Consider the following 25,607-nt stretch of genomic DNA (forward strand, 5'->3'; position numbering starts at 1 on the left):
TCTTGGCCTCTTTTACATTACAGCGAGATCCAATTCCCATTGACTGTCTCATTGATCGTCTTTCTTGAGCGACATTTCCTCGTTCCATTAAGCGAGACCCGGGGCAGAATTCCCTCACTGCCTATTAGTAGGATTTCATGTAAAGGTTAAGGCCATATCCGTCCACACCGGGATCAATATTTCAGCTTCTCGACCTGTCGGTGGATCGCTTCAATAACCCAACAGGTCATTAAAAAGCAGGCTCACACTGTATTCGCTCTTTATCTTTGAAAAAATAATATTTCATCACTGATTGGACTGCATATGATTACATTAACATAAAAATCAAGGAGTTAATAATAATTTAACGGAAATGGGCTTCCCTGGACGACTGGATTCCCCCCCTACCGTCACTGACAAGGGAAGTGCATAAGATCTCTTATAGGCCAGTATAAACAGGAGGAATAATCACGACCAATGCACATTGTTTGTCAAACGCAGGACATTCACCCAGAAAAACGGCGTTTGTGTCTCAACCCAAAAGTTCCACTGACTTATTTTAAGTTATGCAAAACATGTTACGTGACATACGTAATGCACAGGGGGGCTCACGTTACGCAGGCTTGAAAAGGGAGGAGTGAGCGGAGACGTATTCAGCTGATTGCAATCTGCAACCTCACCGCTAGAGGTCACTAAATCCCACACTAAGGCTCTTTAAAAGAGTCTCGGGTCAGCTGGAAAATGCATCGTTCCAAAGCTGAAAACAGGTCCGCTTTTAGAGATATGTGGTTTTCACAGGACAGATACGATACAAACGTATGAGGATCTTATAGAATATGATGCATTGCTTTTAGATTAAACTAGACAACAGTATAAAAAGCAGTTTAAAACTACTACAGTACTAAAATGCAACATGCACATTAATGGAGCAGTAATATGAATCCAAAAACATTGTATATCATAGTACATTAAGTACATTTTCCTGATGATACTTCAATATTTTTACTGTGGTAAGGTTTTAAATTCATGTTGAATAGTAGCAATCACTCACAGTACCGTATGAGTATTTTTACGTCAGTGAACGATCTGAATTCGTCAACTCACCACCAACAGACCGGCCTCTTATCTCTTCCTAGACAGCTAATAAGGAGGTGCTATTAGCCAAATAGAAGAATACAAACGTACCTGAAACGTCATGTCACTTAGATGTTGTGCTGTGCACATTTTGATGCTGTTACATGGATTTAAACCTTTGAGCTTTAAGCATAGGGCCGACCGTACCCTAATTATTCTGAGGGATACTGGGCTGTCCTCAATCGCCACACTTGAAAAAAAAAGATCCCGCTAATGTTATGGATGTATCCTTTAGTTCACTTGTGATTGCCAATAGCGGAAGCTATAGTGTACGTAAGCACATACCTCTTTATCCACACTATGTCGTTAGTTGGGGACCAAAGCTGCCTCCATATCCATATATCCTGCCTATTTATTCACAATAAGTCAAATTCAACACTACTAATATGCATTGGATTTTATTTCATTTGGGGTTTATGTTACCCTTCAAAAGTCAATACAGTGATTTTGAGAAATTATACATGATCAAAAAAACATAATATTTTAATACTCAAGTGTATTAAAAATTGCTTACACTCCCAGGACACACACACACACACACACACACACACACACACACACACACACACACACACACACACACACACACACACACAGTGTGCTCATTAGTCCTTCACAGATGTTCCCTGCATCTGTCAGGTGAGCACATCTGACACGATGTCTGGTGTTTCAGTGGAGCCACCATGGTACATATGTACAGTAGAGTGATGCCATCTGTGGACCTGTTAAAATGATACATGAATATTCATACCCTTTTCACAAATTTTAGTCATTTACATAATATGCATACTGTGATTACAAGTAGATATTAATATTTTAACATTTGCATGTGAACATATCTACATGTTTCCATATTTACACAAATTATTTATAAATTAAATTAAAATATTTATAATGTATTTTATATATATATATATATATATATATATATATATATATATATATATATATATATATATATATATATATATATCACGATATAGGGTATAATTTTGTGTTTTTCAGCTGCAGATTTAGGTCTGTGATGTAGTAAAAGTCATGTTTTACACACTTTTAGCCACTTGGACATGTGGTGTTGTGTATTGTTGTGTATTGTTTTGCTTTGTGTGGGAAAAGATCGCACACTCAAATATTATATTCACATAAAATTTTAGAACAATTTTAACACAAAAAAAAACGCCTTAACATAATGAATTAACTTGGAAAGTTGTATAATGCCTTGACGTGTCTCAAACACAGAGTACTGTTGAACAGTGCATCTCTTGTCTCTCGTCAACAAGATGTGGATCTACAAGACTTCTGGCAGTTGATAACAGCACCATCTGCTGTGGACTGTTTGCCTCTCCCACACACGATCTGGAGGCTCGGAGGAGGAATTCATACGAACAATCTGTCGTTACGACACACTGCACAACGCCCCAGGGTGTCATTCTGTCTATATGCATTTATTTAGAAAAATACAAACAGAGAGGAGCCCAAAGTTTCAATTGTTTTAATTGCAACGGTCAATGGAAAACAACATACGGAACAAGAGGTGTGCAAGTTAAAAGCAAAAGGCATCAGTGGCATTTATAAGAGGTATATTTTGATAAAAGTATCACAATATTCACATAATGTACACAGTGGTTCAGGTGATATATAAATATGTCAATGTATTACTACTTCAATTAGCACTGCTGCAATTATGTTATGACAGTGGAAACAAAAGCATAGGCGATGTTATTTAAAGAAAGAATGAGATCATTTGATCGAGATAAAAAAAAAAACACGTGTTGAGCACCTTGTCGAACTGACGTCATGAAGCTTCAGTCATAGGTTGTACATAAATAGCAGAGAGGGGAGTCCATCAGAAACTGAAACGATATTGTTTTTGTGACTATTAGCTACAGATGACATTACGTCAACAATTATAACTTCGGAGGATTGCCCATCCGTCAGTGTGTCGACTCAGTCGGCCTTCTTCTTGATGCGGAGCAGCTGGGAGAAGCTCTGCAGAGCCCAGAGCAGCAGAGAGAGGGAGACAAAGGCCTGCACAACGCAGAGAGAGAGAGAGAGAGAGAGAGAGAGAGAGAGAGAGAGAGAGAGAGAGAGAGAGAGAGAGAGAGAGGGTTAGGAGCAGATAGGTCGCTATGTTTCCAGATTTTGCTGAGGTGAAGTGTTGCCTAAATATTTAAAACAGACAAGAGCAGCTCAGTTCTCCTTTGCGAGTCCGAAAATCTGCTCAGAAGATGTCGAAAGTGTTAACGAGCTGACGGCACAGTTTGAATGTGGACGTTTAATAAAATGACTAATTTGACAACTTCCAATTAACCGACTTACGGTTTGGTTTAAGCAATATCAGAAGTATTCCTAAGACCATGAATGTACATATTTCATTTAATTTCTTACTTTTTTGCGTGATTCTGACAGAAAACAAATGTTTTGTTTTCCAGTTTATGAGCCCAGAAAATGTGCACATAATACTGTGGGATAAGCTTGATCCACCTCCTTTAACAAGGGACACGACTAATCCTCGAGTAGTTTGAGCTCTAGACATTTAGACGTGTTACCACACATTCAGAGTTTCATGTCTCATTAGCTTTTGAAACATGAACTTAACTTCTTTCCTTTCGTTATATTATATTATGCAATAGTTTATTATGATTATTTTAAACTACTTACTAGATCGAAGGCCTGATTCATGCCTTCCAGCCTTAAGGAGCTTCCTGATATCTTTTAACAAACTAAATATTTTTAGAAATTACAATGTGGTTGTATTTTTGTAAACCTTTCTGCAACCTGATTTTATGTTTATTTTGTGTAACACTTATAACTAGATACTGATTTTAATTAATTGGTCAACTAAAGAGACTGAGAGATGCTTTAAAGATGTTACACTCAGAAAAAAAACAAGACGGATGATCAGAATCCAAAAAGAAAACATGACATAAAACGCGCGACAGGTATCATTTGCGACCAGCCGAAGCAAACGCAAACACAGAAAGTGAATCTGTAATCGAAAGAAAACAGCAGGAGGTTTTCTGTCTTAGGATGATGTAGAAAGTGGGCTCAGGGGTTAAGGAGCAGATCTTCTCCCCTGATGCTCTTATGACGGGGTCAAAAGGGTCACCGCCACAGGAGGGGGGGGGGGACACCTCGCTACTCCGAGAGGGAGAGGGGGGGGGGGGGCTCTGCTTGAACCCGCCCCCTCCTCCACCCCTCGCTGCGTTTTGGCCCAGAAACTACTTCCTACACCGCAGCTCAAGCCAAAACCAGGCCGCTGTCCATCACATGCAGAACAGCCTGATGGGAAAAAAGCAACGTTTCCTCCTGGACACGGCAGCTGTTTTCCTCTGAGAGAGTGAGAGAGAGAGAGAGAGAGAGAGAGAGAGAGAGACCTCTCTCTGCTTTTTGACCTCGCACTACCTGAAAACTGCTCTACGACAGACGAAGCAGTAACTAATCCAGAGAGCTTTCTAGTGGCCGATACCTGAAGTGCCTCCATTAAGGATCAGAACAATCTGCAGGGTTATGCTTGTATTTCTTTTTTTGTGATGAAGAGAATATTTGGGGGGGGGGGGAGAGTCGGGGAATGACATGCAGCCAGTTGGGATTCGAACCGAGGACCGGTTTGTTTCCGTGTCGTGTGCAGCGTAAACAATCAGCTTTGGAGTCGCCCGTATCTGTAGTTTTAAACTCCAAATCAACCGGATGAGACTAAGTGAACACAACAGTTGTCTCTTCAGTAAAGTAAACCTGCGAAAATATTCTAAATGTAGCGTGAACTTTCTTATCTTTTTCTTATCACTTTCTTACACCTGACAAAGTTTGTTTGGATGGAAACCAAACCGAGAGTAAGGCGAGATTTATTGTTCGTTTGTTTTGAGGAAATCAGCAGCCAAAAGTATAAAGAAAACCAGTATAAGTGATATCTGACTTTGACTGGAACTCACCGGCGGCTCCCGCTAAATCAACTAAATACAATTTATCCAAGACGTCTAAAAGTCTTAATTAATTGAAGAAAAAACAGATGGAAGATTTGAAATACTTGAAGCAGCAGCGTGTCCATCTCGGAGACGGATTGGGATCGGGAGCCTTGGCAGAACCTCGCAAATCACATTTCAGTCCAACGGAGCGAAACATGACAGACGTTTCTATCAAAGCGTGTTGAGGCAGAGGAAGGGCACCTATTTGACCCTGGTTCTCATCTCTCCCCGTTCGGCCCCGCTACGCTACATTTTAATGGACTCTGTCGGAAATCCATGTGGGACAGATTACGTCGTGGAAGGAAGCAGGTTTGATCGTCTACAAATAAGCACTACAGCCAGACAGCAGCGGCTCCCAAAGTTGAGATCTCAGCAAATCGACTCACACTCACTTTGTTTTGGGCAGAAGGTACTTTGTTAAGAGTAGCAATACAAAAAGCCACGGACATGAGGTTTTACTCAGGGGAGACGGCTGTTTTCTTTGTGTTTTACTGTCCAACACTTCTTCTGACTAACTTTGGCATGGTAGCATGCGAGATTATTATTTAGCTCAAAGTTCACCAAGGTCATTCAGATTCATGGAAGCACTTACGGCCAGAAAAGAACAGGAATATTGGACGTTTCTGAAATTAAAAAAATATATATAACGTTCCTAATATTTCCTTTTTTCTCCATTGTAACTCTGACGTCGTTAAGGTTAAGCCTCTTAACCCTGAACAACCTCCATTGAAAATCAAGTTTTCTTTAAACACCAAAACTACACCTTTTATCTGAAGCTGTAAAAAAGATAGTTTCATTTTCATCTGTCCGACGGTCCTTGAACACGCCATGCGCGACGGACGCGTCCATCAGAAAAAGCAATCAAAACGAAGCTTCACATTTTAAGTTTGCTTTTACCAGACCCTGTAAAAAACATGAAATTCTGCCCTCCGCCGTGCAGCTATGGAGACATGATTGATTCGCCTGAGACTAACAGTCACGTGACGAAAATTCAGTGAAACTTTGACTGAACTTCACGCTGCTGAACAGAAGAGGCTGTAATTGAAAATAGTTTATTTTAAAAAGCACTATAGCCTTCGTTATTCAATTCCAACCTTGGTAACACTTGTGGGCATGTGAAGAAATGTTGGATGTATGAAAGTCCATTCTTTTCCAATATCTGTAAAAGAAATTATCAAAGAAATTCCATTTGCGTTTTGTTCTTTTGCATGATTTATTGCATGGTAACTGTGTTGTACGGGCACAAAAGACATTTGGGAGTTCTCTCTACTTTTAGCCGCGAGTGTGCTGTTTCCATAGAGCGGCAGAGAGAAGTGCTCAGCCGTCCAAACCCTGACCGGCCCTTTCTGCCTCGCTCCACACACAGCACGCTGCTTTCTGCATGTTGGCATTGGATGCAAATCGAGGAGTTCATAAACGTCCAATATGGACGTCATTCTGAGGGATACTGGGGCTGTCCTCAATCGCCACACTTGAAGAAAAAAAAGATCCCGCTAATGTTATGGATGTATCGAATTAATTCCGTTGAGCCGGCCACAATGTAATAAAACAGATGAATGCTGGTTGTTGTAGGCAACTGGAGTCACTGCGGAGCTGTAAACTGTGATGTGAATAGATGCACTGTATTGCACACAGTCTACAGGACTGGTGTGACTCCAGGTGGCTAGCTGACGCGAGCCAACTAGCTATATCTATGAGAGGGACGGACTCCATCCAGTGATGAGGGATCATCTCTTTTACGTGCATGAAGCCTGCGTCTGTCACATCCCTGCTCAGTATTTAGGTAGCTAACGTTATGCCTGATGACGTCAAGGCGGATGTCAAGAAACTCAAACAGCTGAAGCAGATCCAAAAGTGGATGTCTGAACCCTGTTTTTTTTAACAAACTTTGAGAAAAAAAAACGTTTTATTTTCAAGCCACATTGCCCAGCACTTGATCCAACAATTGGAAGTAAGTTATGTTTAGACTTCTGTAAATTAACATTAAAAGTAGAACGGACATCACGTGTATAAAATCCATTTCCACAAGACAGAAAGAAATCCCTGTCAGCCACGAATATCTGTCTTCAATGTAAAAAGCTACGATCAGCATTCATCCTGAGACAAAGCACTCCGCAGTAATCAAAGGTTTTCATCGGCTTATTTTTGATGATGGAAACATGACACCCAGATGGACGAACTAATATCTCCATTGACAGAAACAGCTAAATAAAACTCATCAAAAACATCTTTATTCATCTTTCCACTGTTCCAACAATCCCCAAGTCTGGTTTGAGTGTTTGAAAGGGATCTACTAGTACGTGCAAGTTTGATATAAAAAGGTTTGGTGGAAAGAAGTGTCCAACACTGTAATATGCAGATGTCCTGAATCCCAAATGTAACACGCCTGTGGTAAAATATACGTTTAGGAGGCTAAAAAGCTGCCTCATCTTGTTCTGTTTTTTTTACGGCAGAGTTTAAGTGACCTCAGATGGTGTCAACACCGTTCTAAATCTTTTGCCTGACAAGAGTTCTGGCACTTCACGGTCAAATATAAAGAAAAACATGAAACAACGGGCCATCTGCAGCGCCAACATACAAATATCTGCGTCGACCTTCAGAGTGAACGCTGGTCACCTCCACGGTCCTTTAGTGGGCTGTTGATGGATATAAAGCATCACGCAGAGACACCCCGGGGTGCCTCGGGCGACTTCTATCTCCCAGCCTTCAGCGGGTTAACGTGGCAGAGCCTCGCTGTTCTGGAGCTGCAGCTGCACTCGTGATTGAAATGAAAACAAGGCAGAATGGCTGCTGTCAGACGTGTGATATATGACCTGTAATGGGATGTTTCCAGAGCTCCCTCTCCGTATGGCTGCCTACAGCCCACCAGACCTGGACCAAAACTGTGTCGGAAAAAATATTATTTTTTTGTTTTAACCTGGCTGAGGAGTCGGGGTGGGCGGGGAACGCGACTGAATTGGTGAAAATAAAACCTATTTATCCTATTTTTTCATGCCGATTGATCCAAAGATACAGAGTGGAGCTATTTGAAGTGAGAAAGAGACAAATCGCACCGCTCGTTCAACTGACGACCAGCGCTGTGAGTCAATGAACTACGAAGTAACACACACGTCTTTTAAAGAGAATCTGGCTGATTAGAAGCTTATAATACACTTTTTGGACGTTTTCTTGAAACGTAAATAAAGAAAACAAAGATTGTTTCTGTTCGGGACCATAGTTGTACATGAGGATGAAATCAGTTCAAACTGATTCAAATCGCAGTATTTTTAAGGAAAAGCTAAAAAAACAAAAAAAAAACATGATTTAATTGTTGCTTTTTAAAAAGAAAAGGGGAAAATATTGTTGATAAAATAAATATACTTACATACATATATGCTGTATGTACAAGTACACACTGTGTATGTATTATAAACAGATGCACATTAAACAAACACACATTATATCCAAACACTTTTTAACATACATAGTGCTACGCAAGTACACACACACACACACACACACACACACACACACACACACACACACACAGGACTTCCTGTCTGTTCATTAGGAGCAGATATTCCATCTCTGAGCCCGGGTTGTTTGAGCAGACTCAGGAAGGATACGTGGAGCAGGTTAATGTCCCACCAGAGACTCAGTGTAGTGCCTGCTCTGTAGCACAGCCATGAGAAATATCACCATCACACTCACACTCACACACACACACACACACACACACACACACAAACAGTGCAGCCAGACCAAACACATGTGAACCGGCAGTGTCCGCTCGGGGAAAGTGTAGCAAAACACAAAGCGGTATGATGATACGCCAATTTAGAATGATGCAGTTGTTTTAGAGGTTTTCTTCCTCACATCTGGTGTTTATTCTCCTTCAGCATGCGTCTGCTGGAGGGTCACATGTTAGGTCAACGACAACTCATCCGGGCCATTATGCCTCACCGACGGACACAAGACGAATCCCTGAGAGAAGCCCTTTATTTCACTTCAGGCCCCGGCAGCTTGGCACCGCGTCAGCCTCAACGGGAGAACTCCTCACCTCATCATTAACCACACGTTCCCTCGGCGACCACACGGGTAGACCCCGCAGTGAAGAATGCATTAGTTGGATAAGTTGTAGGAGTATTGGGCAGGCGTCCAGGAATGGGACGGGTGACAGACAAACACAAAAGAGGGTGGACAAGCGTTTGCATTTGCTTCTGCCAAATCAAGCTCAAGTTTGTATTTACAAGGAGCGGCGCTGGTGAATAGTGAATAGTGCAGATGGTCGACTCTCCGAGGGGTTATGTAAGAGGGGTTTCTTTACCACCGACTCCATGTGTCCTTCAACTCATATTCATACAAATTATAACATTCCTACAGTGCCAACTCTTCTGTGTAGCAAGAGGCTGTAATCAGCTCAACAATGAGAAAAATGTTTCCATCTTTGCCGGCTTGTTCCAATTTGTTAACACAACAACAACCATGCTGAACGTATAACTAGTGCCCAGTTTACGGTTATTTAACTATGACAATGAAATGTGAAATGTGAAATCGGATCAGATAAACTTATTAAAGAATCAATCAAATTTAACTCCAAAGACAATAATTCATCTCGCAAGGTCGGTGAATGGTGAAAGGATGAAGAGGCTGAGGAGGATGAAGAGGATGAAGAGGTCGCCATAAAGCAGCAACTGGATTCAGTGCAGAGATAAAAGGAGAAGAAAAAAAAAACGCTTCAAACATAAAAGGATGACTCGTGAGAGCAAGCTTTGGAGAGGGAGAATAAGGCCTTGGGGAGTCAGGTAGAATATAAGGTTCACAGGATATGACCAGTACAGAGGACAGAAGGCAGTATGAGGACGATACCTCAAGAGACCATATTATTCCTTCAGAACCAAAATGATTTCTGTGCCCAGGAGCAATTCAAGGCCTTTGAGAGGGAGAAGAAATATGTCATGCAGGTTCCTACGTCAGTATATTGAGCTTTCAGATGCGTGGTTCACTTGAACTCAAAGACTTAGAGAACCAGAAGTCGAGGTCTTGGCCGTCAGGTAAAGTGCCTGGAGGGCCCAGCATGGTTGCGGCGTTAACCGAGGCGCCATCTTCTTCGTGGCTGTGTGCTCTGTTCTGGAGCGCAGTTACTCTGCACATATTCGCCCGCGCAGGAGTCGCTATTGCTCCCATGAAACTGGAGCGGGAACTGTGAACAAAGCAGCCGCGAGGAAGGCCGTTGTCGAAGAAAAACGCAGGAACCACTTCACAGTTTGTCCAAACGGGCGTGTCACCGTTGCATGCCATTTGCCGCCTTGTCTTTCAAAGTATGTTTGCCATCTAATTGACACACTTTTTTTTATACAAGCAGAAGAGGAAGTGATCAGGTCCGAGGCATCATTGGACCAAGAGAATATTCATGGCTGCAGAGTTTTATAACGTCTACCTCCATTAAATCTGTGACCAGCCGAAGGTCTCTGATAAGCCGGAAATGCTCCGATTGATACTCTGGCTCAGAATCAGATACTGACTTTATTAAGGCAAGGGGGACCGATTAAGTTTAACTTGGTAGCTACTGGTCCAACCATCCGGAGTGTCAGTGTCTAACTCGGGGGACACCCCAACATTTGGAGAGGAGGTGGACGGTCAGGCTTCCTCATCAGCCCCGAGATTAGGAATCGTATCAGAAAAATCAAAAATACTTCCAAGAAATACGTGACCGTTGACCTTTTTGTGAGGACTTGGCTGTTGATTCTTTGTCAGTGTAGAAGATATTCAATGGTGGAGGTCTGTGTGTGACAGCGGCCATTTCCAATTTTGCAACCTTAGATCTGCAGTCAGTCCAAAACCCCCCTAGTGCTCACAACTCCTGGCAGCTACAGACATTTTCCAGCTCACTTCAGGCGATATATTGTAGCCCCAAACTATTGTGAAAAAGGACCATGAGGAATTTAATTTTACTGCACTATCAGACGTGTGATTGTTAGACAGTAAGCCAATGAGCGTGGCGTAGAGAGAGATTGATAAACTGAAGTGGAGAGTGATGAAAGCTCGCAGTGCAATAAAGACGACTAAATGAATACGCTACGCCTTCATTCAGAGCCACTCTGATGGATTTTACAGTAAAAACTTTGACTTATTTATGTTTGAACTTCATGAATGCCTTTTATCAATTGTTGTGTTTTAGGATTTTGGAAATTGGAGTTCCAGTTCTGTGAAAAGTGCATTTCAGAAGAGGGAAAAATGATACCGTAAGAAAGAAAAAATGGTCAGGTTCAATCAGGTTCACATGTTGGTCCCTGAGGCCGGAGCATAAACTGGAGGACTGTTGTGTTTCGTCTATGAATTAAAGCACAAATAGGAAGACAAATTCAAAAGAAAGTCAACGCTGGCCACAAAAACTTAGTTCCACAAAAGCCAAACTAAACACTGCTACAGAACCCCCGGAGGGCCAATTGCTGCTAGATTTCCATAGCTTTACCTGGCAAGTGGTTTGACAACATAAACCAAGCGGTTACTCTTTGACGGGCACGATCCCCTGCACATTGAGTGATAATATTTCACACTGTGTACTGTCGACCACCCCGCTGTTTACTCCAACGGAACAGTCCGACCCAGCATTTCTCTTTTCAAATCCCTCCGTTTTCTCCCTGGGAGGAGATTTCCTTTTCTTTTTCCAGTCCTGCGAGCCCTCAGATGATGTCATGCTCACAAGAGTTTCCATTGCCCCAAACAATCCTGCTAACCTCAGCGCTGCTTCTTGCTACCACACATTCCTGCTTCAAAAAAAAGAAAGAACAAAAAGCCTGCTGACCTCTCGCACCTGAGAATTGGTGAGTGGAAACAACGCTCTCCGATAACGCCGACCTCTCACCTCTCACCTCCTGCCGTCTTCTCTGCCGGCTGCCATGGCGGGAACAGGGGGGATTGGTTTTTGCCATTTTTGCAGACAAATCAGGCAATGTGTCGCAGATAAAGCCACTTTGAGCCTTTGTGTTTGACGTGAACTTCATAATATTGTTCCGACCTCTTCTTTTGGCCGCGCAGCATTCATCCTTCCCCTGAACGCTTCTCAGAAAAAGACTCTTTTCAGGTCGGTATACAGTATCAGCACGACGATGAAATGATGGAAAATCTAATGAGGTGTGAAAACAATTACGTTTTTTTTTTCAAATATATTTAGAAATTTGGACCGCATTACGCAGATTTAGATTTGCTTCTCAAGTGTCAGACTTGCATGAGCAAATGTACCACCTCTTGAAGTCATTTCTTACAAGGACACATCCCAGGCATATTGTACAAATAAAAGGAAAATAGACAATGCTCACTGGCTTTGTATTATTATTCTATTTGGGGAAATTTGTTTTATTTCATTAACACAAAAAGGACATACAGAATTTAGAAAAAACAAAAGGATAGCCTGACATTATTTTGGATTTGGATTTTATTTTTTGGGAATTTAAACCCAGAAAGTTTCTGCGACCTAAGATGCTCTCTTTCTCTCTCTCGGTCTCTCTCTCTCTCTCTTGCTCGCTCGCTCTCTCAACCGAAGACAGGTGCATGTTTATGAGCTCTGCTCTTAAATTACTGTGATTTCCCCAGCAGTTCGTGGCCGTTCTGAGAGAAGAGCTGCTTCATTACTCTGAGATATACAGCGTCTACGTTCTCCCTGAGCCTTCAGGCTAACCAGAGGCCTACACAGTAACACAACCGCGTGTTACACCAGTACAGAGCAAAGTGCACAAGTGCACACACACACACACACACACACACACACTCACACACACACACACACACACACTATAATGCAATCAGGTGCCTCAGACGTGCAATAAAAACAATAGAAACATTGTCAGGAAGGTGCTGATTTAAATAATATTATTTTGCAGACCTCACATACATACAGGTCAAAGCCTAAGTGGGCTCATAAAAACATTATATTATGCCATCATCCTTTGAGCTAAAACGATTAATTACTAGAGACAAAAATAATAATAATATTGAGTAACTATGTTAAAGGTGTGGACATACATATTTAATTTATGTCATTCTGTTGTGATTGACTTACGTATGTTTTAGGGATGAAATGCTATTTCCCAAGAACCGCATACAAATGTTTTCCCACGTGATGTTTCGGCATGACTACGCTGGTACATAACGTAATATCCTTATTCATAGTCAATCTATTACACAATAACACCAAGACTAGACTAGTAGAGGTCAAATCACTGTCTCTGTCAACGCAGTCCGGTGCCTTTGAGGACGCAGCTATAACAGCTTTGATTCCCCATCGGAAAATATAATATATAATATGTCCAACTTCACTCACATCAGACTCCCTGATTCACTTACAATTGTTCCTGATGCAACTCAAATAAAAAATTCAATTGTTACACAAAAATGTTAAGCGTAATAAAAAAGTATACAAACCTTGCATAGCTCAAGCACACACCATGAATAAGTAAACTTAAGTATTCAACTAAAGTGCAACACGTAGAACAAATAAGAACATTGACACATACTAGATATAATATTTTTGTCAATGTTTGCTATTTTCATATTCTTGTCCAGCTTAATTTAATCCAATCCATAGGCCCAGCAGATAATATCACACATGTACATGCTTATGTTGGCCAATAAATAAGTAAGTGTCCAATTTGCTGAAATGTTTGGGACATATTACATAGTAAGTTTTCTAAATCACTGCTCTCCGTTTGCATCGTGGTCACGATTTCAGAGAGCACGATCAAAATCTGTTTATCTGGAGTAAGAAACAGAAAACTGGCTTCCAGATTTTCCTACTCTTCTCCATCATGTGCATTCAATTCTTCAGGACGGCATGAGTAAAGGTTGGTTTGAGGCGTTGCAACAACTTCCTCTTTACAGATGCTCGCGCACACGTACACGCACACGCACACGCACACGCACACACACACACACACACGGTTACCGGCCTCGTCTCGCATGAAACCAGCGAGGTCTTCATGCGAGCGAGGCAGACGGGGGTTTTGGGCTGGGAGTGAGAGGCAGCCCTGGTTTACAGGTCAAGCCTGCAGCTTTACAAGGGAAATCTCCAGAGCCACTATAAATACCACTGTGAGCTTTAAGGGTGCAGTATATCACACCACTGGGTTTGAAGGACCACAAACCGACCTAGTTTTTTTTTTTAATCCCCCTCCTTTTCCCAACTGTACAGTCGCATGAGCCTGAATACAATTAAATGTGAATTTCCCCTCCTCCTATTCAAGTGACTGTTAATTGATTGGCCCAACTTCAAAACACCCCCCACTCACCCCTCCCCCACACCCGCCCACCCGCCCACCGCTGCAACAAAGAACTGGCCGTTCACCTTTCTTTTTTTTTACTCTTCTTTTGTTAAACTTCTGAGCGAATTGCACAAATATGTCCGGGACCAATTCAAGTAAATTGTGAGGATTTTCAACAAGCCTCACCTGCTAGCGAGACCTTTATTCAGCTCAAGCTGATGTACTGCGACTTGAAATGAGGCCTAATGATTCACTTAAGGAGACGGCTGCGTAAATGTTACGGCGTTGTCAAAGTGACACGGCCGTGCAGCATGTGCAGCATAAATCAAGAGGATTTTTTATTTTTTTTTTGCTCCGAAGCCGATTTGGATGTGCACTTGAGACAAATCAGGATTCATTCAGTTTTGATTCCAATGTGTGACGAGAAAGAAAAGGTGGCGAAGCCTCGAGTTGTCTTTTGAACACCTGAGAATCACAGATGTGGAGTCGGAGGACAATAAAAAAAAAAGAAGCAGCGATTCGGCGCTCACGTGCAAATCCCATCAGCCAGCTCTACTTAGCGGCAGACGGCACTAATTGGTTCCAGAAGCGGCCGCTCGCGTTCGCACTGGCTGTGATGGCAAGCAGCGAGGGCGGGCAGAAAGAGGGAGGGAGAAAAAAGAAAAAGGGAGGCCGTTGTTGGGAGGGAGAGCAAGTAATGAGAGGTCAGCCGCCATCTACAGTCGGCTGCCAGAGCCAGAAAGGCACGCCAATTTTATGGTCAATTGGGCGACGCATCTGGACTCATAGATCACAGGCCTGCAGGGCTAGACTTAGCACCCAGCTCACACACATTTCACACACACAAAGCAGACCACACAACACACACAATCACAGGCTACAGACACACACACACACACACACACACACACACACACACACACACCAGGGAAACACGATGCCGTCTATGTCTGACACAGTTATAATGCCCATGAATTCCTTATGATGATGTCATTACTACCGTATAGATACATTTTTCTTCATATTTCCTGTTTCTACACGGACAGTCAAGTCTTTTTAGCAAGTCAGAAAGTAACTATGCCACTCTTCACAATGCTCATTCTCTGCCACGTCCACTTTCCTTTCAACCTCAAAGTGGAGACCTTCTGACTATCCCTCACATTTTATTCACAGATTTAAAAGCAATGTTTCATCTTTTCTTTTTTTTTTGGCCAAACTTTTTAGTCTGCTCCTCCTGGGGCGATTGGGAGACAACTGTTTAGAGTTACCTTTTTACCGATCAACAAAAAACAGACATGCATGAACAAGTGACATTGTAGATATCAGGCATTACAATTTAGACTGAAATTTTATTTAAATATATTTTTAGCCCTGAACAAGATGTCCCAACCGTCAATGGGAGGCAGAATTCTCGGAAAATTGAACAAAATTGCGCCATTCACGCTTAGGTCTGACTCTTAGGCACCCGTCTCTGTTCAGGGATTAAATGCCTTTCATACAGGAGCTGTTGAGTGAGTTATTGCAGGCTGTATTGTGTTTGTAGAAAAGCGTCCCAACCGTCTCCGCTCTCGCTACTTATCTAATTAACTCTCCTCAGTTTAAGTTGCGAGATGTTTTCTTCAACGTGTTGTGACAAAAGACGTGCATCCAGTAATTGATCTGCATGCATGCTACACTCACGCGCCGCTGGCAGGCTCATTTGGTCTCTATATAGTTAAAATGGCCCTATGGTTCACGCTCACCATTGTATTAATGGAGGGGGACATGCGGGCTCATCGTTAACCCAAACCACTTCCATGATGTGTCATTGTGTGACGCATCACAGTGAACTATCATGACAGATAGTTTTGAAAGCAGTTTTGAACGGACACTCAAAAGGCTTTCAGGTCCTGATGGCGGACTGTTTATGATCCAGTTGAAGATTTAATGTGAAGAGATAATAGTCCGAGATGGAGATCTTGTGTTATGATCGAAAGCTCTAGAAGAGCTGAAGCCTGAAATGTGTTATCTCGTTGTGTGTTAACTTTGTTTTGAGTAATGCCGTCCTCTTTGGATGCTATCAGAGGTGCTCAGCCTCAAAGAAAGGGTCAGATGTAACCTGCTTAACCTACTGGTAAGCTTGTATAAGGCAGTTAGCATCAATTAAACCATACAAATACAAGCTCTTTGTGTTAAACTCAAATTCAACAACTAATTTTCCTCATTTTGTGATGTAATTTAAGTACTCATTCCAACCCAAACTGTTTTTTTCCTAAACCTAACCAAGCAGTTTTGTTGCCTCAATTGTTTTTTTTTCTGATAACCGTTGATCCCGCCTCGCTCTCACACTCTGCTGATGACGTTCAAACCGCTGCAGGTTCGTCTTACCTCAGTGGGGCCGGCCAGTGAGGGCAGCAGCGGCTTCATGCAGCCGTACCGCTGCATCACCGCCATCAGGACGCAGCGGAGCATCTCCAGGTGAGCCGCCGTTGGCCTGAACGGGAGGAAGACAACAACCAGCAACACAACACTGAGAATTGAAGGACATTTCAGCTGGATACCTTCACCTTTACTGAGCTCCGGACCTTCATCGCCGGGATGCATTTTGATGTGATGACGTTGGAGGAATAAGGACAGACCAGGGCTTATTGAGTTCAAATAGATTTGATCTCTGGTATTAAAGTCCTTTTCAGATGGGAGAATGGTATTTTTAATATCATATGTATGTTTTTGTTCGTGTACATGTTTTACTGTAACCAAGTTTTTACATTTTCCTTGTTATTGAGTTCCATGAGCTCAGCATTTTTAAAAAAATGAATGGATAATCGCATATGTTGTCGATACTTTTTCTGTAGACTGACTCATTGACAAATCATTTCAGCAGTAGTTGCAGTAATACCTTGTCCTTCTTTATCTTCCAAGCATTGATTTATCTTGTGACCCCTTTGAGATTGTCGCCCCCCAGTCGGGGACCGCTGTCATGAATAACCAGAACCCCCCCTCTTGCTTCTTAGTCTGCATGAACACATGTCAGGACTGTACCTCTGATCCATGATGAAGCCCATGGAGGTGAGAGTGAGCAGAATGTAGCCGGTCATCCCCAAAATGGTAAACTGGGACAGCATCTACAGGGATCAAGATATGCACGCATGACATGAAAAATGTGGTTGGGGGTAAAAATGAATAAGTACATTAGAATGTAAACCTTAAATATATACCATAGCTGGTTTAGTCACGATCGCGGCAGACCTCACTGGGAGAGCAGTTGTAAACCGCACGGCTGCTCCGCTGTTTACCTGGCAGTGCCAACCAAAATATGTCCGACCTTCGGCATGAGTGTGCTTTCACATGCTGTATCCTGCAGCCAATGCAATTCGCCCCTTACTTTTACACTGACGTGCATAGTTTGCATAGACGCTCTAATATCATCCCAGATCGGTCTTGACTGAGGGGGGGGCTTGACTGCGGTGGAAGAGGCTGCAGTTTGAAGCCCCCTCAAGTGAGCCAAAACAACCAACATCCGAGCAGAAAGCCCATGCAGACTCTCACTGACCTTTTCCAAACTATCTGGACCAACACCAAAACAACCGAGCGGTACAGGACGTGATGTACGTTCTAATTTGTGTTCTCTAACCTACGGCCTTGGCTGAGGGCGGCAGCTGGAAGCCCCGTGTTCCCAGAGGACGCCGCGGGCTGTCAGCTTGGGTTTATATTTCTTCGACACTCAGTACAGAGCCTAGCAGCCAAATCTCACTGACTGCGCCCATGCGACCCAGAAGGCCAAATATAGTGAACATAAAATCAACCCATCAGCAGGATGCAATATGTCTTTGTGTTTATCCAAGAATCATAATCCATAAGAACCGTATTATCTGAGCCCTCACATGGGAGCAATGAGAAATAATTTTGTTTTCCTTGAATCAAACCAGGTTTCTGGCCTCCATCCATCCATCAGAGGGAAGGGACATGACTGTCAGAGAGTATTAAAGCTGAATGATCATCACATGAGGGTTCAAAGGCGACAGACACAGTTATTTTTAGTAAGAGGCTCAATGAGCGGAGAATTATTTTGGTATCAAAAGGTTATGTGAACTTATCCGTGTGACATCGTCACATGATCTTTTTTGTTTTTGTTTTGACCGTCGGAGAGAAAATCCTCCACTGTAAAGTCCTGTCGACCAAAATTGTTTTTATTTCTACTTTTTTGTTGCATTTCTTTCATCATGTTCATTTCGTATGTGATTCCAGTGTCAAACTGCAGCAATAACAGCCGAGGACCAAAATGAAAGTGAACATCTGGTGGCAGCGAATGATGTTATTCTGTTGTCCCCTGAGACGAAACTAATGAACTCATTATTGCAGAAGTTCTTATGAAGACGTTCATGTGCTCCCTGAATAGAGTTACTACTGAGGAAATGCAACTACAGTAAGTAGTAAAATGTTACTACAATAACTTAGGGTAACACTCGTCCTTTACTATTATTAATGCGACAAGGATTCTGTATGATACAACTACATATTTATGATTCATTTGCAGAGAAAGATCTATCCTTATTTCAGATGATTTCATGATCTAATCACATATCTGTGTCTTTTCATTTTGATGCTTCTCGCAGGGATGTAAAAGCTCAGAGGAGATGAACAAATGAACCCACCCAACAAACCAAAAGTAAAAATGGTGGCTCATTTCAGAATAACATTATTGATTATAAAAAGTGTTAATGTGTAAGCATCACTTCAATGTTGCACAAAGGTTTGATCTTAACCGAGAATCATACATCATAGCTTATCTATTGATATATTGTGTGTAATTAATCTGAACATGCAAAGTAATTATAGTTATTAAATGAATGTAGAACAGTAAAAAGTAGCACGTGTCCTAGTAAAGATGAAGTAGCACAGTACACAGTTATTTTTCATTCTGGTGAATGCTGATCAACTTGTGTTGACAACTACTATGGCAATACAAATTGCCCATAATCAGACCCTGATTGCACATCATTTAGCTAATCTAAGTTAACATATTATGTGAACGTGTTGCTCTCTTGTACTTTAAACTCATCTATAACTTGCATCATAGCAGGTACTGAAGTCCGAATGTTGTAATCATAAAACACACTAGTGGAGAGTTGTTTGGAGATAAGGCATCCCCGCTCTGCCTCTTATAGTAACTGTTGAGCAAACCTATAATAAAACACACACGTTAGAATTAACGCAAAGCCCATGAATTCTGCGGTAGTGTGTCATCAATTGTGGAGCTAAATAAGCGCCTAGCGGACATGTGGGTATAAATACATAACAGTGACATGATTTATCGTCAGGCCGCAGCGCTCACTTTGTTATTTTCCCATCTGAGTCCTGATTGCTGCATCCTGAAGGCTATTTGGGTTGGGAAATGGTTGACTCGACAATTAAGGCGTTTGTGTTCGCTGCCGGACCACCAGCTGGTGTTTCATTCTCCGAGTGGGAGGGGAACCCTGGACCCCGGATGGGGAGGTGTGTGTGTGCGTGTGTGTGTGTGTGTGTGTGTGTGTGTGTGTGTGTGTGTGTGCGTGGGGGGGGACCACAACTGAAGGAGCACCATGGAGGTAGCGATCAGAAAAAAAAAGACAGACCATTTTATTTGGGAGTTTGAAGGCGCTGGGCGTGACAGCACTTTTTGGCTAACCAAAACTATGGCTGGGGAAAAGAGGCTTCCAAAGATAACTGCTGAGGAGACCTGTTTCTTTCTCTTTTTTTTCTGACGGAGGAGGAAGGGGGTCTCTTGGCTTCGTGGAGTGGAAAATAATAGACAAAGGTTGTTCTAAAGGGGAATGCCGATCAGTCATTCTGTCATGGTGTTAGACAGAGCTGGTCTTTTCCTGCTGGCTAAGTAGAGGACTCTGCTCGACCGTGGAGCCGCCACAACAAACTGCATAATTGGGTGAAATAATGTTGGCAAACAAACACGCAGCGGCTCAGCCTTAAATTAAGAGCCCCGGACCACCTTGTCGTACTTTATATGAGGGATTACGGTAGCCTCAACATATCGGTAGCCAGCGTGTGACCAGGAGGTCAACCGCTTCAAGCGTATAGGAATGTAAAATGCTCTCTAGCCTCCTTCAGAAGGACTGTCAGTGTGCTTTTGAGCAAGGCCGCTCCGCTTCTAACCAAGTTTGAAAGCACAAATCCTCTGCAGACATTTACAGTGATCCATCTGTGACCCATACGCACCATTTTGTTTTCAAACAGATCATGGTAGGTCCCCAACGCCAGCAGGAAGTGTATGACCACATACACTTGCAGAGGCAGACTCCAGCTGGGCTCGTGAGGCACTTCCTGTCCGGTAACCTGCACATGGAAAATAAAACATGTTCAATTCCCCAATCCCTCATATTTCTGTTGCAATTTTCTGGACAGATTCTCACACCAGACAGCCTGCGCTTATATAACTAGATCGCTTCGAGTTGAACTTGAGTGTTCATAGTAACGTGTTCGGAGGTTTTACAGCGCGCTCGTAGCGTTCAGAGCAGTGGAACGATGGTCCCTGACTGCTGATTCATAACCACTGTAAATACATATCAAACAGAACGCGTTGTCAGGATTATTACATCACGGCCTGAAGGAACAATACAAATATCTAAAGTTAAATGTTTCAACTTCTCTGCGCGCATGTTAACTTGTTTTTTACACACTTTCAATCACGGCACCACGTGACCTGCAGGTGTTACAACTGACCCCGGTTGGCGGATGAATCGAAGCAAGTTTTTGTTTTATTTGTTTGCACTCCTATTGTTTCTCAAATTAGCTGTTACATCCCAGGAACCCCGTAGAATCCCTCTGGTTAATCTCTGCTATTAACAGTGATTTTATATCAGACATTATAATGCTACTCCATAAAAGGGATCTTTTGGGTCTTTTATAGAGTTCTGATCCATAGTACGGTAGATGGCAGTCTGCATGCCCTCCAATTAAAAAAGCATACGGTAGTACCAGGCTTGGAGGTAAAGTACTGCTGCGACTACAGCTTAGTTAGACGACAACTAAAAAAATGAAGTCTACTTGTTTTCTTGCATGACTCTCCTTTGGGTTAACGCCGGTCTGTTTCTACCAACCCATCTACTGTAGGTAAGTACCTCATACAATAGTAATTGTAACAGCATGCTCATTAATAACACAGGTCCTAAGAGTTTTGCAACAAATGAAAAGCAGCAGGTGTTAATGTTTGCAAAGGTTTACGCTCCCTAATCCCGTTTAATCTTTGCACGCCGTCCTGTGAATCTCTCGCGCGTGGACACAAACATGTAGACCTGCATCCGACTTAGCCAGTGACAGTCAGAACTTCTGTAATGAGAGGCAACTACAAATTGCAAATACATATAATTGCTATTGCGAGAAAAGAAAATGTACTTTGGATTATAACTTGAAGAGACAGTGAAAACAAGAATAAAATAGAGCATTAGGGTTTGAAAAAGAAAGTAACGGAAATGCCAAAAACAATAGAAAACCAAAGTGAGTGAGTGAGTGAGTGAGAATGTTGTGGGCCTTAAAAAAAGGGAAAATGCCAAAAATGAACTCATAAAAGTCAAACTTCTCTCATGACCTTTCTCTCTTTCTACTTCTTATGCATTTATTTTCTTTATAACTAAAAAGGCCTTTTTGTCGCTTCATGATAAATTTCCAAAATGGTGAGAGTTAGTTTGTTGTGTTTAATCTCCAAAGTAATCAAGCATTTATTGGGTGAAGTGATTTCCCCCCAAAACCCAGTCACATATGAGTCTTTTCATAAGAATTCATTTAGTCATTTGACCTGGTTTTTTCCAGCTTCTTAACAAAGTAACTGATCCTGTGGCCCTTGGCCTGAAACTGCATCCTTTTTGGGAATGAAGTACAAAAAAATAAAAAAGAACTGTCCAATCAAAGAGGCTTGTCTCTTATTCGGGGGGTTTCCCAGCATCCCGAGGAACCAAACCACCACATGTGGGTTCACCCCGCATCCCCGTCCCAGTCCTGTAGGTATTCCAGCACGGCGCTCTGCTTATTCTCAAAGAGCTGAAACACGTTCCAACCCTCTCTCCTCCCTCCCCGTCCTCCCTTTCCCTTCTTTCCCTCACCGGCAGATATCAACGAGAAGCACGTCTACGCGAAGCCTTTCAAGATATTCCGGTTCAATTCCAGCTCTGTCCGTGTTTAGAATCGCCCCGCCGGGTTTAAGGGGCCAATTTAATTGTAAAGACTAAGGGGAGTTTCTTTTTTCTTTTCTTTTTTTTTTAAGTGTGAAGCATGAGGGAAGTTTATATGTGACACCATCAGCGTTATTTCAAAGCTAACCGCCGGGGCATTCAACTGGAGCCTGTATTTCTTTCTGCGCGCACACACTAACACTCACACTCACACACACACACACACACACACACACTCACACTTACACTCACACTTAACTGCATGCGGTTTTAATCCGCCTAGACTGCCTTTTAAAAGACGGTGAAAATGAACTTATTGTGTTCCTTCTACAAAGGCTCGGCAGCTTTTATTTGATGTGGCAGTTCCTTGTAAAACTTGTAGAATATGTGAATCCTTCAATAAGGAATGCTCTTGAGTCATATAAGCCTGTGTTTTGCGTGTCAAAATGATGGGTAATGAAGCCTGAGGGCATTGTTGGGAAATTATACCTTCTGCAGGAATGATGTAAACAAGTGATTTTCTTTTTTTTAAACCAACCTTGGGATTGTCGTCGTGGTCACCGAGTCGAGATTTACCAGGGCTCCAACTCGGACCTTTGAAGAAAGTTGACAGCTTGTCGCCGATAGTCTTGAAAGTCTTGGACTTTCTCCACAAGTTCAAATAGTAGTGTAACTAAAAAGAAAAGGAAGACCCACGAGTCAATCAACAATATACAATCAGGCGAGGCGTTTAATTGATGATGATTGATTAATGAAGCCACAGCTAAACCCAAAGACAACGGTTTCTGCTTTCATTGGGCTGGACTTTGGCTGCGCTGCGAGGGCAGCAAAAATAATCACAACATCCACCTCCTGGCATTTCACTTTATTGGCCTCCTTCACCTCAGCTGGCCACTTTGTTTGGAGTGGAGTTATAATGTTATGCTTACAAAATGGTCACTCAGCCAGAGAATTGGGGAAACTCGAGCTCATGCCTCCTTCCTCAACGAAAAAGGTGTTTTATGCTCAGCACCCACAAGCACTGACCAAAAGATGGGACCAACCTGAACGTAGAGGATTTCAAAGGTGTCGATGGGGAACACCAGGCCGAACACCACTTTGTCTGTCTCTTCTGCAAAGGTTCCTGTATTCAATACATGAATAAATATAACACAACACGTTGACACATTCAGATTCAAGAACATTACCGTCGCACCACCTGGTCCAGTATTCACTCACTTTTTCACTCTGTTTTGGTCTCCACCAACTCCTCAGGGAAATATCTGTCTCTATAGCTAATCAAGACTCAACATTCAGTGTAATGAATATCCTTAGCAGTAAAATATTAAACCACAGGATCACAGCTTCTGGGATCAACCTCTTAAAACTGTCTGCAGCCAAAGAAAGACAGAAAAGAAGAAAAGAAAAACTGCCCAAGGGATTTCTGGGTAATGTAAAGCTCAAAATGTAATCAATTACTCCTCACTGACAATTGGTGCAAAGTGCTGACTCGAGTAAAAAGTAAAAAGAGTGCTTCTGCTTACCAAATAATCGGTCCCAAATGATAAGTATTCCTCCGTAATTCTTGTCAATGCAGTATTCGTTCCTCCCTGTTGGCAAAATAGGTTGTGAGATGACCACAGAAATGATTGTGAAAAGCTCCAAAAAAATAAAAATAGTTCTCACCGTGATGAACTCTGTGATGTTTCGGGGTGTTGAAGACCCACTCCAGAGGTCCAAGGCTTCTGATCAGCTGAAATAGAAGAATAACATACAGAACATTATGTCATATGCACAACGTGTTCAGTAAGTTGATCTCAACTTGATTTTTAGATTACAAGGACTAATTGATTTAGTCCGAGGCCTTGTGATCTAAATGGAAAACGCTCATAGAGAAAACAAGCACAACTCAAAAGACAATGCGGGACAATATGTGCATGAAACTATCAAACATGAATGACTTTGTCTTCTTGAGATATCAAACAGATGCACCAGTGAGTCATTGAAGATTGCCCAGGTCGAAACTTTGCATATGTCTCACAGTTCATGTTTCTCTTCTGACCGCAACTCTCCGATTATTTTTGATGTTTCGCATCGATACGAACGAGACCTCTCGGTCTGGAGAAACGTGCACGGCTGGACAGAATTCCTGGGTGATTCATTATTTCCATGTAATGGCTGCGTCTGGCAGCCGAGCGTGAGAGTTTTTATCTTGAATGAAAAGGGTCTCCACCGCTTCACTCCAGGCTCCGAGGCTTGAATAGCGTGCCAATAAATTACACGACATCAAAAAAAAAAAGCCCATAAAGGAGGCATAAATTACATCCCTTCAGAAAATTGTGACTATTACGACTGTTTTCACTAATAGTGCACTAAAAGATGGAAGGCGTTCCAAATCCATTCATTCCCTCTCAAGATTGCGGGGATTGTAAAAGTGATACTCCCAGTCACTTTAAAGGCGGAGAGAGCGGTCATGCTTCTGTTTGGAATATTTCATGAAATCTCATTATTTTTTATTGAATGCAGGTTCCACTGCAACTCTTCTGGGTCTACAAAGGCTCGACCTCGCAGACGGATTAGTTTTGGCACAGAGCAAAAGGTAACTTTACAGACTTTTCTTCAGTTAGATTTCCCTTTTCAACTTTGCACAGCAACAATGAAGTTGAGAGGAGATTCCCACACAGTCACATGTGCTACGTCTGATTAAACAATATATGTAATCATTATAACATTACAATGTGGATATCACATAGTAATCCTGTTCTCCAGCCGAATAAACTAGTTCAATTCAATTAAAAAGCTCAAAGATTCAAGCATCCATTGTTGTATTGATTACTTTAAAAAAAGAAAGTATACAGTTTAAGAAGTTGTAAAAGCTAACAAATGTTCACAACAAGTTGCTCAAGCCATAAGCAATAGCTTAAATGGTGAAACAATAAAGTGAATGGGTTTAATTAAAAAGTATAAGAGATTGAGAAATCAAGTAAACTGGCGGCAAAAGCCACTCGGCTCCGAACAAATAGTGCATTTCTCTTTTTCTCTTTTCAAGGCAATGTTTCAATCTACAAGTTTTTCCTCAGCCGAGTAAATTGAGTAAATCCTCACACTTCAGAAGCTGTAACTATAGTCATTTAGACTAGAATTACAGCCGTTGCGGTTTAGTTTCCCGC

The 25,607-nt window shown here is 42.1% G+C and overlaps 1 protein-coding gene across 1 annotated transcript in view; it reads right to left on the reverse strand.

Moving 5' to 3' along the window:
* Positions 1-2,642: 2,642 nt before the first annotated feature.
* The window catches only part of agmo (alkylglycerol monooxygenase), a 40,827-nt gene continuing 17,862 nt past the window's right edge, over positions 2,643-25,607 (reverse strand). Inside the window, exons 6-13 of the mRNA XM_068570556.1 lie at positions 24,124-24,190; positions 23,982-24,047; positions 23,502-23,581; positions 22,997-23,131; positions 20,510-20,626; positions 17,339-17,421; positions 16,685-16,790; positions 2,643-3,141 (exon numbers count right to left, since the gene is read on the reverse strand). Of these exons, the coding sequence (XP_068426657.1) occupies positions 3,061-3,141; positions 16,685-16,790; positions 17,339-17,421; positions 20,510-20,626; positions 22,997-23,131; positions 23,502-23,581; positions 23,982-24,047; positions 24,124-24,190 (735 nt within the window). The 3' untranslated portion in view covers positions 2,643-3,060. The remainder of the gene's footprint in view (positions 3,142-16,684; positions 16,791-17,338; positions 17,422-20,509; positions 20,627-22,996; positions 23,132-23,501; positions 23,582-23,981; positions 24,048-24,123; positions 24,191-25,607) is intronic.

The sequence above is a fragment of the Clinocottus analis genome, unplaced genomic scaffold, assembly GCF_023055335.1.
Source record: "Clinocottus analis isolate CAN_PGR_092001 unplaced genomic scaffold, fCliAna1.0.p SCAF_9, whole genome shotgun sequence".
NCBI lineage: Eukaryota > Metazoa > Chordata > Actinopteri > Perciformes > Cottidae > Clinocottus > Clinocottus analis.